General features: G+C 38.8%; 1 protein-coding gene across 2 annotated transcripts in view; it reads left to right on the top strand.

Annotated features, from left to right (window-relative positions):
• The first annotated feature begins 804 nt into the window (after positions 1-804).
• The window catches only part of myom3 (myomesin 3), a 95,611-nt gene continuing 81,477 nt past the window's right edge, over positions 805-14,938 (top strand). For both annotated transcript variants that reach the window (XR_005992239.1, XM_041794033.1), the window contains exons 1-3: positions 805-931; positions 3,180-3,306; positions 10,782-10,886. Coding sequence is in view for 1 of the 2 variants with exons in the window: in XM_041794033.1 (XP_041649967.1) it covers positions 3,200-3,306; positions 10,782-10,886 (212 nt within the window). In the remaining variant the exon portion in view is untranslated. The remainder of the gene's footprint in view (positions 932-3,179; positions 3,307-10,781; positions 10,887-14,938) is intronic.

Here is a 14,938-nt window from a genome sequence, read left to right as displayed (position 1 = left end):
CAGTCTCCTTAACTGAATCATAACCAAATTTTACTCATGGGTTTTATCATCTTTGCTCATCAAATGAGCCAATCAATGAGATCAAGAATTAAAAGAATGTTAGTGTCTCAGGTGTTGCCTCCAGCATCTTTAATCTTGTGATTTTAATTCATTTTAGTCCAAGGTCAGATTGTTAATAAGAAAGGGCTCAGCTCATTTTCCCCTGCCTTTTACATTTCTCCTCTCTTTCCCCTCTCCCCACAGCCCTCTGTCTCTTCACTTGTCACTTCTTAGCTTTTAATTTTACATTCATTGTGCTCAGGTGGGATAGTGCTTAGAGGGCTGGTTTAAATATATATTTCTTTTGTGACAGTTATTGAGCAGACATTTGTAGCCCCGGTTCTTAGTTGTTCTCCTGAGGCCGTTCCAGCTGTTCCTTTCAGCTGCTCAGGTCATTTGGGCCAGCATATTTTTTTCTATTGTACGGGGAGCCATTGTGTCATCTCTTAGCAGCTCGTCCTCGGGGCTGTCTGTAAATCGATCTGACTGATGGCATCGATGTGTCCCTCTGTGTGACTGGGGTGGCTCTGTGCGTCCATTTAGGACTTAGTGTTGTGTAAAGTTGAGTGTGTGTGTATGGGAGGTGTCACTGGTCTATATTTACCAACTTAAGAATGAGAGAGCATTGTGTTGTCCACATTCTTGGCACTGAAGGACACTTTGTGCTCAGGGTCACCCTCGTCGCCTCATCAACGGAGGCGTAGAGAGAGGAGAGAGTGAAGCTGGCGCAGGCAGACAGAAAGTGAGAGGAGACGCTGAGAGGTGAGACAGCTGAGACTGTGTCAGATCTTCAAGGAGAGAGACAGACAGGAAGAGACAAAAGGAAGTGGGATTTTTCCATCTGACAGATCCTTGACACCCAGAGGACTTCACACGTTCCTTTAAAGAAATAGTGAGTGGGATTTTATTCACGCAGCCTTTATCTTAAGCAAAAACAAATGGCACTCTTAGGCCTGATATCTCTGCTGTGAATTCGAACTCACATCATTTGATGAGAAAGTTAAATGTTGTATTTCTCAGAAAGGTTCCCTGCTGTTTCCACCTCTTAATTTTTTGCTTGTTTTCACCTAGTTGAACTCAAATTGGTCTTAACTCTTATGGCCTTGGTAGATGTAGCAACTAATAAGTCTCTAGGGACAATAAAAAGAGGCTCTGATAGATAGATAGATTAAGTTTTTTTATATGATCACAGACCTGAAGACTGCACTGTCATTTCCATATCAAGACTGAAACTCACTATTGGTCCTTTCAGAGGCCCATGGTCCAGACCTACCCGTAGTAACAGATCCGTTTTAAAACTCCAGTGGCTGCCCTTGATTAACAAAGCACAATACCCAGCCACAGAAGGAGCAACAGGGGGATCAGCTTTCCTGCTGAGAATTTAACAGAGATGAGAAACAATAAGAAATTAGGCTCGTTTATGCCCCTACCACAGGTGGCTGCTTTAAGAATTGGGTGAATGAAGTTATCACTTAGGAGAGACCTGATTCTGTTTGTTGGGTGCATTCTGCATCTGCTTCCCCTGAGCAGTGGCATGATTAATGACAGGCTGGGTGTGGGCAGCAGCACAGTGGACCCCAACTGATGAATTATTAGAGGCTTAGCGACCCACAAAGGGGGGATTCCTTCAACTTGGGACTGAGATGCACGGCATTTTCACCACAAATGGAACACACAGAGGAAAATAATGGACTTTTGCACTACTATATCATTTGGCACTTAATTTTAGAATCGGTAAGAAGAATACAAAACATACTATATCAACTAAAGCTTTTGCCATTCATGTAAATAACATTTTTGGTTACTTTCGAAGCTTAGTTAATAACTTTTTTTCTTGAAACTCATTCACAAAACTGTCAAATTTATTGATGCAAAAATGGAAAAGAAAAGCCAACCCCACAATCTCCAATATGAGTGTTTGTTAATTGGAGTTTCATTTTGAGCTACAGCAGTCGCTAATGCAACTGAAAGGGGGTTAGGTCCCTTTCCTCCAGAGCCTGGGGGAGCTGGATTTGAACCCCCATGCCCTTAAACTAAATCACTGTGATTAAAAGACCCATGTAGGTGTAGTACCCCTGATGCTGCAGCCATTAGACGAGCTGCACGTCACATGCACAAAACTGCTTGATGAGGAGAAACTGCCTGCGCAACAAGCGTCCTTTAATTAAACAGAATAAAATCTGCTGACATTGATGTTTTCAACTTTGTGAAACCTGCTCATTGCTAACTTAAGTCCAAATGCTGCGTGTTATATTTTTCTTGGTCTTCTTTGATTGAAATCCTAACATCACTTAGTTGGATCTAGTGCAACGCAGCAAGGAAGCATATATCACCATGGGCTCTGGGTAAATTGGATTTCATGTTTCATTATTTTCTGATGTTTTATGATGAGTTTGGCTCATTGATCAAAAAGATAATTTGCAGACAAAAACAGACAATTAATCATAAAGCAGCCACTCAGAAAGTTCAGTATTTTCCCTAACATTTGCAAAAAGAAACCCCCTCTGTAATTAAAGTCCACATCTCCTTTAAAGTGCTAACTATTGAATTTCTGACACCAATTTCTCTCCCCCAAGCACTTTAATGACATTTTGAATCGAAACCCATTTATGCTAGGTGTGTTTGGCGCTTGTGCTACAATTGAAGCCAGACACTTACATAGTTTGATACATATTAATGTGGATTAAGGATGTAATTGTAGCTGATATTGATTCAAAAACATTTTGTCATAGTAGCACCCTGTTGTGTCTTCCAGTCACTGAGCCTGTGACACTTCAATATGTCACACAAAAAAATGTGTTTGTTGAAACCTAAATCATTCTGTTGGCAATTTGCATTCACTTAGCTGATGATTTGGGCTCACTGACTACTCCTCAGGGAGGATGGAAAATGATTCACAATTCTGCACCTGCAAGATTTGCCTTAATCATAACCACCATGTCCATCTCAACAGAGAGAAGTAACCACAAAGTAGCTGTCCCTTCTGAATACAAAGCCAAAGTGTGATCTGACTGCTTACAAACATAATGTAGTTATGTTCTTTCAACGCCTTCAGGGTCTGACTGACTCTCATTGACTCTGTATCACTGCCTCCTACACACATCTGCATCCTCACTCCTCGTGTTTCCCTCCCTCTACAGGTGCCAGCAGAGGAGTTACCATGGAAACCAGGATGGTGATGAAGCGCGAGCAGGAGGAGCAGTCTTCCCAGATGTCTCACAGCATGCAGCTGTCCTCTCAGATCAAGAAGAAGACCTTCACTTCCAGGTGCAGACACGCTCCGCTCACTTCTAACTTGCAACACTGTGCAAGTTAGAAAAGAATCAGTGGAACTGTGGAGGTGTTTGCTGTTCCTTTGGTAAAAGTAACATTAAAAAAAAAACATTCCTAAAACAATCCATTACAAGTGAAGTCCCACTATTTAGAGCCCAACTACAAAGTAAAACATAGAAATGATTTATCACCACAATGCAGCTAAAGTGCCATCTTTAAATACTCATTACATTCCTATAATGGTCCTGATAACTTGGTGGGCAGTGAGCTATTTTTGTCTTGTGGTTCTCAGAGGCTGTTAAGTCCCATACAAACCAATTTATAAATGCTAAAAAGTTCAATATGGTAGCAAGAATTTATTTCTAAACCCAGTATATGTATGTTTTACTGCTAAGCAGAATCCTGGGTATACTGCCCATGCTTTATCAACATTGTGACTTGTTGCAAATACCTATAGCTAACATTCTTTAAAAATATTTTCTTTATAAAGTAATCTCAACACTAAACACTGCTATTGCACATCACATTTTTTCATATTTGCAGCAGGCCAAAGAAAAAAGGCTGTAAGTCCAACATGATGAAAAATTTAAATTATATATGATTGTAGGGTTGACATGCTCACTGTCCACATTTAAAGCAATGTGAACTCATTGCATCTTTTTTGACAACTTCCTGTATCTTTTTTTTTTTTTAACTATTTTGGAACTTACCACAGAAAAGGTATCACAATGCCAGTTCTTTCTAATATGGTTCATATCAAACCTTATGGATAGTAATGCCAGTTTTATAACCATTCGATGACCTAAAACATTTTTAGCAAGTCTGCTTCAAAACTGGAGCCAGGCCCAGGAAACACTCTATACTCTCTATAGAGTCTACTCTCTATACTCTAAATACAAATACTACGAATGCAATGTGCACGCATTAAAATTGTTCAATGGCACCCAAAGAGGGTCCATTTCTTGGGCTTTTGGAGACCCCAACCGTATTTGTGGGCAAATCTGCCTAAGTGTATTTGCTGACTTTTTTCCTCCTATTCTTTAAGTCTGTATACAACTACAATCTATGAATGAGGGAGAAGTGTCCACTTGCAGTGTCCTTCCAGTAAATGCAACATTTGAGACACAACTTCTAATGTAAAAAAAACACAACAACTTTGTACACTATCATTTCAACAATGTTTTGCCACGCTTGCAGCCACTACTATCCTGTTCCCCTCCAATCTAAAATGATGGTTGTGATGTGCTACCTCATCAACAACAAGCCTTCAAACAGGCAGCTCACCTGTAATAGTTTTGAAGTGAATTGCCTCAGTGAACTGATTTAAAGTTTCGGAGTTTCTCACGTCTTTTATATCCGTTAATTATTGATATCTGACAAATCATTATACAAACGTATCAAAGGTTTTAATAACGTTTAAATTATGCTCGTATTTGCAGAGGTTTTATCATTTACATCGCCCTTAACAAACAAAGAATAAAGATGGAGTATAGTCAAACAATATTCAGACACACTACACACCCTGGCTCGCATGAGCAACAGAGACATACAGCTGGAGCGCACACACACACAAACGGCGCTGACGTGCTGATCCTCCATGGACAAAGAGAAGATTTGAAACAGAAGAAGAAAGTTCAGGTCTGAGCTTATCCTCCAACAGTCTGAAACATTTTCCCTAAACAGATAGAAGCCTTCAGTCTACATTAACAACACGTCAGTGCAAGTGTGTATCAGTATATGTGTGTGGGTGTCGTATTTATGTGTGTCATGCATCAAAGCCCTTGGCACTGCATAAAAACGCACAAACGGATGAAGAGACGAGCCTTTTCAGTTATTTTGGAGGGAAATTTGAGCCTTTATGTGCCAAACTGTAAGCCTAAATCATAACGGCTAACAGACAAGCACGGTCAGAGTGAAGCATTAGTTGTAACACTGATAAATTCAACCTGCCATTGTGGCTAATTAGAGTCACGCTGCTACCCGCCGCAGCCAAAATCCACCTGAATTTGGCTAGTCGGCGGGTGTAGATGTCAAGCCCTAGGAACATTGAATTATAATGCAAACCTAAAGAATATAATCTGTCACACAAAGGCTTAATAACTAATTTTTTTATCTGGGAAAATTTTTTTGAGATGATAACTTCACTGCTAAGAAAAATAGAAATTCAAGGAGCTACTGTTCAATGACAACAGGAAAAAGATCAACACTGAAAGCTTAAGGACAACTGCATAATGAAACTAAGCTCAGATTGACTGGGATATTTTTATGGTTTTAGCCACCTGTTGCACTGATTTATATCTTCAAGAGTTGTTTTATTAAATGAAATGAAGCAATGTAATGGAGATCTATGCTATTGTACTATGAGGATTTGTTTCTTTCTACACCTGTGAATATCTTCTTGATAAACAGTCAGCTGGTCCCGTTACACAAAGGCATGAGAAAATGAAAAAATAAATCAAAAAGCAGATACGCCAGTGCTCCCGAGTGATTCCTGTGAGATCTAATAGAAATCACTTTTGCTCCTGCCCTAATAGTCTCCAGTCAGATTGGCTTTCATTTTCAAAGCCCCCCTGCTGCTGTGAGTTATTAAATTAGGCTAACCTGTGGGTCTTCAGTCTCTATTACTGAATAAAGGGAACTCAACCCATTTTCTCAGAGGGGATGATAAAAATAAGCAATTATTCCATCAAGCTTAGTTGAGCCAAATTTAGAGCTCAGAGCTCTCTGCTAAAAAGATCGAGAGAAAAGAGGCAGGTACAACTTGGAGTTTATACTTGTAACGTCCTCTGTGGGAGCATACTTCTTTCTCCTTATGCTACACTGAAATAAGTGTCCCCTGGGTGTCACTGGAAAACAAAACTAAGAAAGAAGCTGAGAGTTTTGCCTACAGAGTTGAGGCCTTGTTTGTATCAAAGCTAGTACATACTCAGTACAAGTTGCTGACATGCAACAATCACAGCAGAACACCCAGTGTCCTCTTTTAAATAGTTAAGCAGAGATTATATTTGAGGAAGCTTGTTAAAACAAGTACGCAACCTCATTCTGCTTACCTGCACACAGCAGTATAAGCTCTAAGGTATTTGTTTGCTTGTGTGGAAGCGCACATGTGAGTGTTCCTGTTTGTACGCATGTTATGAGTGTTTGTGCGTGTGTGCCAGGCTTTTTTTCTACATAATTCACATGGCCCGAGCCTCTGAGCACACACTAAGTGGGAAGCTGAAGAGAAAAATAAGACGCCAAAAGCAGAAGTTGTCTCCTGAGCGTAGTAAAATGGGGAAACTTCCCAGCTTCCAAACAAAAGAAAACGAGAAGTCATGTCAATTTGCATCGCCATTAGACAGATGGCTCATTCAAAGTAATACCTGAGGCCAATTGTTGACTGAAACTGCAGTTGGGGGTTGTGTCATACATACCTGGGTAAACACACTTTATTTTTGTGTTTGTTCGTTTTAACACAGCTATTGTGCTGGAAGGTACTTCACTTTATTGTTAAGTGAAATTAATGCTAGATATTTAGAAAGCAACATTAAAAAAGAAAAGAACTGAAGTATTAAATGCTCCATGGAAAAACCCACACTATAGATGAGACAGTTGTGTTTGGATAAAGGGAGAGGAAAAATGACTGCACCTCTTGTTACAAACTTTCCTCTGCTTTGTTGCCTTGACTGACCTTGTTGCCAACAACAAATACCTGTCTCCTGTTTTAGGGTGCACTTAATAAAGGTCAGTTCAGTTTATTGTTGGCACATTGAATGGAGAGCTCATACGCCAGTGTAACTTACACCACCTACACTTGACCTGCTATTGATGATAATTCAGAGGATTGTCCAATTTTGTGTTCAGTAGGGCTAGGCAATATTGACCAAAAAATCATATCTTGACTTTTGGGGGGGCCTTTTTGCCTTTAACAGATGGGGCAGTTGAAGAGAGACAGTAAATATGCACAGCAAGAATGAAGTAGAACTCAACTTCTGCAAATAAGTAAAATAACAAACAAAAAAAAACAATAATTCAACTAAACGGGGTATATCTATTGAATCAGGAAGCAACAAATGGGAAATTTTCAAACTAAAAATTGATTTAAAGTGCAAGTTGCTATTGAAAGCACTACTCTTCCTGATATGGGCTTTCACAATAAAATCCCTTGAGGAACTACCGACTTTTATTGTGAAGGATCTGTCGAAAGCACCACATTTATGACTGATTTAACTTATTTTTAGCAGTGGCCACAGTGTTACAGAAGTCAACATTGCTGTCTCCATAGATTCTTCTCTGACCTTGCTAAATGCTGCTTCTTTGAGTTTTCATTGACTTAAAACAAGCGACTCATGAGTTAAAACAGCTTTAAGCAGCTGCTTAAGCCATTGTAATACGAGTCCCTGCAGCTCACATTAAAGCCACAGACAGGCCAAAAGAGTATGCTTGCTTCAAGTTGCTGTTATTACAGACATCAGATTTAGGAAGGAGAGAACACATCTTTTACCACATAACTGTGCTTCACATTGATCAAACGAACACAAACGGTGACATTTGGTTTGTCATCTAAATGCTCTTTAGTGCTGGAGCCAACTATGATGATGAGTGGACTCAGACTCTCATTCAAACCTTTATTTATTCTCGAAAGGACATTGAAGTTTCCCTCATTTCCAGTGCTGTCAAGATTACAAGCACATTAAAACCACAGCACAATAAAACACAGTACAGTATATAGAAACAATCAAAGTCCTAAACGGTGACAGAGAGGAAAGAATGTCAATTTATAGAGTTTTTTGGAGGACGTTCCATGAGCTTGTAGCATCAAAGCTGTTTTACCAAATTCAGTACAAGCTTGAAGGACTTTAAGAAGGAACAAATCAGCAGAGCGAGTCACATAGCTACCAGGATTCCACTTCAGCAAGGTTGAGATGTAAGGAGGTAATTTTCCAATGAGGGCCTTAAAGATATATAAAAAACAATGTTTTTGCATATCTCTGCATACAGAACACAATGATGAGTCAGCTCATTGATAAATCTAAGAGCATTTTGCAACGCTAGCAAAGGCATTGTTCACAACGCAATGCATGCTACCGTGCAGTAAATTCACGTCCCAGCTAAATTCATTAGATTTGGTTCGGTAGCGAGGATCAGCGCTGTCAGCCTGATGTCCAATATAAAAATAAATGATCAGACCTGATACCAGTAATGAATAGGATCTGGCCCATCTCTAAACTAAATTAACTAGTGTTGGGTGTCCAGGATGTCACTTTCATTTGCCATGGTATTGAAACAGGCATCAATATTAGGGATGTGCATGGTTAAATGGTTAAATTTGTGTATCAAATTAGCTGGCACAGGATTTATGAGTTGGTAAAACTAATTACCTATCATTTTTTCACTAACACTGGCTTGAAATGCAGGTCTAATACTCTTTTTAGATTCAATGAAGCCTCCCACCACTAGAAGCCACTTTAGCTTCCGTTAATAGATGTTCCCTTACTGTCAGAGCTTCGCCCCGGCAATTTGACGGATGTACATATGAGAAGCTTAGCACTTAGCATGTAAAAGGAACAGCCCAGTATGACAGTGTTTTTAAGTAGAAAATGGAAATAAAGTGGTATGTAGCCTGTTGAGAGTATCAAAGTGTTAATCTGCAAAGAAGAAAAAAGGCTGGCATAGCTAGCTGCTAATGTTAGCCACGCTCTGCTGAGTTTATCAGGCTAACATCGTACCACTGACACAATGACCCTGTGATGAATGTGACTATTTTTTAAGTATTTTCTCCTCTTTAGACTAGTTGGTTAAACACAATTTAAATTGGCATTTAGCCAAATTAGGAAACATCTTCAATCAATTTAATTTTATATTTTCGAATCTAAATTCAATCAATCAATCAATCTAAATTCTGGCATTGTGACAACACTAGCACAGAATCATGAGATTCAGCTATAGCCATGTTTTCATGATTCCAAATGAAGCGTTTTTCTATTCTTACATTTGCAGCAGTTTCTCTGAGACTAGCTGAAAGTTGGCTTGGGTGTCATCTGCGTGCATGAAATGTACTCATAATTCATTTCATGTTGGAGTAAGGATGAAATTGCAATAACCACACAGCTCTAGTCTGTATCACAATGTGCTCATGATGGAATTCTGAGTCCCTAAATAGACAGTAACTGGAAGAGCTTCTGGTTTATTGTCATGTTACTGTAAGAGTCCAGCTTTGGATCATCATGTTTAGTTTCTATATCAGCTCATCAGCTGGAACACAAACAGCTTTCCTGGCCGTTGACACAGATACACCGTGGGTTTCAAACTGAACATTGCAGATGATTGCATGCTATGATGCCGCCAACATTAAAATTGCCACTGAGCCATGAACAACCTAGTGGCTCGGATCCAAAACCCTTTGGCTCATAAACACCATTTGTCATCATTTGCCTGTGCTTACATCAGCAGCCACAGTTCCTCCTGATTATTTAAACTAATAGACAATAGCATGTGTGCTCGCACACCAGTGAGGGAAAGGGGAACAGAGGAGAGAAGCAGCTGATGATGGACATGATATTTTTCACAAAAAAGCAGGTCACTAGGATTTGGCTCTGTATACCTCTAGCAGTGGCTTGAAAAAGAAGAAAACTTCACAGATATGTAACCAAAAATGCTTTCTGAGGATTAAAGAGATACCAGCATGCACCTCTGTGTGTTTTGCTCCATGCACTTTTGATAGAAGTCAAACTGAAGAGTCTCCATCAACAGCTTGTGGCCAGCAGCCCTGTAAAACCAAACTGTATTAAGCTGCAGCAGTGCAGTCATCATAACTGACAACTTTTAACTGACTGTTACCATAATCTTAATCTTAATCTGAACATTCCAGTGTAATACGTCATATTACACTGTTCTTAAACGGATCAGATAAATCTGCTGTGTGACTTTCCGTCTTTTCTCGGGGCTGCACGTACTGAAAGAAGATATGTCATCCAAAAAATATTTTGTTATTGTATTTCAGGGTCAGTATTTTATGGAAATCTCCCTTCTTTGCAGTAGATGTCATTTTGTTTGATTATGGTTTGTCACTGTTTACCTCTCTTGCTCCTCACCACAGGAAAAGGAGACCAAAAAACAGATCCATTTAAGTTGTTCTGAGTCTGGAGACAAGATGAAAGTTGAGGATTGTAATGTTTGCCTACATCACCAGAGTTCTCTGTGACATATAGCCATCTCTGCTGTCCAGACTGAGAATAGGAGAGACACTGCTGCTTTCTAGTGGCAGAGGGGGATAATGGTCTGATGAACTTGAGATTGCATAATGTGCCATGGACTGTAACAAAAGGAATAGACATGCTAATATGAACGCTCAATCCCTCCATCAACACATTAAATATCTGTGAAGGATGACAAGGGAAATATCTATTTTTCAAACTTCACCTGTGTCATTTGATTATATGCAAGAGCTTTTGATAATCAGGCTTTGTTTGATTCTTCTGAATCCACAGTGACGAGGAAGCCTCCTACTCGGATTTCTATCCAATCATCTCTGCCGACCTGATGTCCGTCAAGGAGATCCTGAACATGGAAAACTTCCCCCGCCACAGGACATGGTAAGATTTAAGATACATTTAAAATTGTTTTTGGTGATCTTCAATAAGATTTGAGAATAGATGATGATGAATGACGAAAGTTTCTTGTTACAATAACAACAAAGACAGTGATCACAGATCCTAGAACCAACATAAAGGCCCTGTAACTCACTGATTTGCCCAGATTGGCCTCATGCACCATGAGATACAAAAGGGTTCATCCTGTTGGCTGTGTAAGGAGAGAGTTTTGATATAGCAGTATCCAAACATATCTGGGGCAAACTTCCAGTCTCCAGAACTTTTCTGATTAGGTGATTAAAATAATGCCTGGGTGATGAATAAGGATGGGAACACAATTTAAGTTCCATATATCAGTTTTTCTGCACTGGGCAGGTGATGTAATGGATTTTGTTTAGATGGAGAATTAAATAGCCCAGTGTCGCAGCTCAACGCAGCCACCAATGGTAGCTGCTAATGTCCTCCAAGCCTCCTGACCAGCCACGTGACTGAAAGCTATGAATTGCAAGATTTTTTTCAATATGAAAAACTTTTGAACCTCACTTCTGTAAAAGTACATGGAAGACTATTTCATCTTGATTAAAGCAAACCCATTTTGGCTCTGACCAATGAGCCTTTGCCTTATGGTGGGGGACCCCAAACCTTCTTGGTGGGTCTGGGGGCATGCTTCCCGGGGAGGAAACTTTTGTCATTTTTCTTCTCTTTCAACATTTTTTTTTAAATCTGTTATCAGCATCAAAGATTACTTGTTTACCTTGTCTTACATGGATTTTTTTATTTTCATACTCATAACAAAGCATCCATTATCTACAATTTTTAAAAAATATATATATATATCTCTAACTGCAGCCGACCACATGACAATCTCTGATTTTAACTAGAGCTATTCTCCACCAGAAAACAGTGTCACACCCTTTATTTCCAGTATCAGTGTTTACTTTTATTCCCTAATTTATGGTGGAGTTGATATTTCATTTTTCTTAGCCAAAGTAAAACAAAATCTACTGAAATGATTTGTGAATTTAATTTTTTATGAGTTTACATTCTAGAGAGAAATAATTGGTTATTTTATTAACACTCTGTTCCTCCTCCCTTGTCCGTCTAACTCAGGAATTACTCAAATCACAGAAACAGAAGAGTTTAAAGCAGCTGTATTCCCTCTAACTTCTGAAGGAATTATGAATTATCCTACAAATAATTAAATCAGTGACTGTTCACTCAGCTAGATCTGAAAATCTTCTGACTGCCTCTTTCCCTCTCTCTGCCTTGTTAGTGGGTACAAAGAGCTTTTAAAATGTTTAAAAACAACTGTCCATCTTATTCCTGGGGTCTACTGTAGCTACAAATGTGGGTGGAGCTTCCAGTACAGTAGCAATAATAGCAAAATCGCGAATCTTCCAGTGACTTACGAATGTGATTTACGACAAGCAGCAGTTATTTTGGAAGGAATAAAGCATTAATGTAGTAAATACTTCTTCATTTTTGTTAAATCAAACATCTAGCTAAATGTTATTTTAAGTAAAAAATTATATTTTCTGTTTCATGTTACTAGACAAAGTTAAATATGTCTCCAACAACTGTGTTTAAACATGCTGTTCACTGTCTGAAAGCATCAGGGATGTCATTCTTTTGATATTAATGCATTATTAAATTTTAATACAGAATTTTGAGATTTACTGAACTTAAGAGTTGACAAGGTGAGTCATGGATATCATTATCAATATAATTCTCACATTTTAAGAAGCATTAGTTGGTGGAATAAGAATTTCAGCAACCCCACAAATAAATAGAGAAATGTTAAAGCTCTGACTTGGCTCTATATTTTCTCTGAATGTCGTGTCCCAACTCCTTTAACAAATCATGATCATTATTGCTATGCAAATGCTGATAGGAAGCTAATAAAGTTAGCTAAATATGCTTATCTACGTTATCTGAGGTAGTTTCTTCATTTTATACTCTACAGTAGAGGATAGAGAAATAATAATAAAATCCCTTTTGAGGTGTAATAGATGAAGTTCAAATATTCTAATCTCCAAATATTCTTAATAATCAGGATTAGGATCTTGTTTCTATGCAAAGAGAGAAAGGAACAGAAATCGTGCCCACATTTCATGCAAAGTATCATGGGAGCTAGGACTAAGATGGATGCTGCTATTATTTCCCGTAAAGTAATACATCTGATTGAAGGCAAGGCTTCTCAATCCCACACATGCACACTAAAGATTTGTCTCTAAAGACAAGAATATTACAAGATTATTTATTAAATTAGACTTTAAAGGTAACATTTTAGGAAAAATACAATTTTTCAGGCTTTTCTAGCAAAAATATGTGCCCCTGACCTGCCCACAATGCCCCCAAAAATCAGAAAAATCCATTCCCTCCCTTCCTCTCTTCTGCCCTCTTCTCCTGATCCTCCTCTCAGCTGGCAGTTGAGAGGAGGATCAGGAGAGTGAGAGTGTTTTTCAGCAACAAACTTCACAGGCATGTTTTGGGGACCTCCGAGACCGATATAAACTTGTCTTAAAAGGGTAAAATATGTGACCTTTAAGGTAGCACACCATGCATGGTGCCACACTCTGTGTGTAATGTTGGTGGGGTAAATCACACCATGGTGATAGAAAAATTGGTCTTGGTAATTGTTGGGAAGCACTGAACACTGAAAAACAAATGTTATTAGGAACCTTCATAATCAGCATAGGATCAGTATTTGGAGATAACAGACTAAAAAGGTAATAATCAGCAACAGTATCTGTAGCAGATATGAACATTTTTGCCAATATTTTCCAGTGGATATATCAGCCATTGAGTCACAAGCTGTGGTCTGTTGGTTTGTCTAGTCTCTACTCAACTTGTACTTGTAACAGAAAACTAACTTGTAAATAAATAACATAAAATACAAGTTATCTGATAGTTAAAGTAATATATTGTGTATGTGTGCACGACAAGCAGCACCAAAGAGAAAATTTGTCATTTTTTCCATCTGCAGCTCTAATTTTTGCCCATTATCTTTATTCCTCATTTGGAAGTCTTTCCTGTGTGCAAGCCGAGCCAGCGACTAAGAGCCAGCCTGCATTTTTCTCAAGAGGACTTCCTTCCTGGATGATATGTACTTGTCATAAATTCAGCCACTCCATCATTAGTCAACACCACATCCTCCCTCTCCACTTCATTTGACAAAGTGGAGTGGCTCAAGTTTGACTGGTGCTTTTCCCTGGAAGCAGAAGAGCTTTTATGCCAAAAGAGAATCTCAATAAGCAACAGAAATTAGGTCTCTCACTGATCTGTCTGTAAAAGGCCAGCTGTGGACTTCTCCCATCATTTGCTGTCCCAGAGATGTCAGGAAACCAATAAGCCATAAAAAGCCATTCAAGTGAGTCAAACTGTGGACGCTTTGTATTTAATGTTAATAAGAAAGGAGGCCTAGCACATCTTTGGAGAAAGGAGAGCACAGAGAAAATGACTTGATAGAAAGGACATTAATTACAACCAATAAGAACTGAGACATTCTAAGAGAAATAAAGTCACAGTTTTTGTCCCTTGTTTCTAGAAAGTGAGAATCTCTTGATTTAATTCATCCTTAATCAACATTAATTGGCTACTTCTCTGTGGGCCTAACAAAATAATGAGAACATTATGGGCTGTATTAAGATGTGATGGATATTTTTTGAGTATTTTCTGAAAAGAAAAATCTGAGCAAATGCTTAGAATTGACAGATAAATCACTGTTTAAATAGTTGTCAGATGCAGACCTAAAGTACAAATGCAAAAACAATTCCTTTCCAAGGGCAAGAGTCTCAAAAAAGCTTGAATAATCCTGGAGTTACTGCTACTCAAAAGTTTACCAGACATTAAAACAGGTCAGCACATAACAGGTCTCTGGACTTTCCTGCCTGCACAGAAAGTCTTTAACTTATTAGTTAATATAAATCTGAGAGGATTGTGCTGATGACAAGTGTGAGCCACTACTTTCTAAGTGACTTAAAACCATGTTGCTAGGACAGGATTACAGCTCAGCTGTCATGGAGAGCATGTCAGATATCTAAAAATAAGTCCCA

This window comes from Cheilinus undulatus, linkage group 8 (assembly GCF_018320785.1).
Source record: "Cheilinus undulatus linkage group 8, ASM1832078v1, whole genome shotgun sequence".
NCBI classification, from domain to species: Eukaryota; Metazoa; Chordata; class Actinopteri; order Labriformes; family Labridae; genus Cheilinus; species Cheilinus undulatus.
The sequence above is the reverse complement of the archived record's forward strand: the minus strand, read 5'-3'. Positions and strand labels throughout refer to the sequence as shown.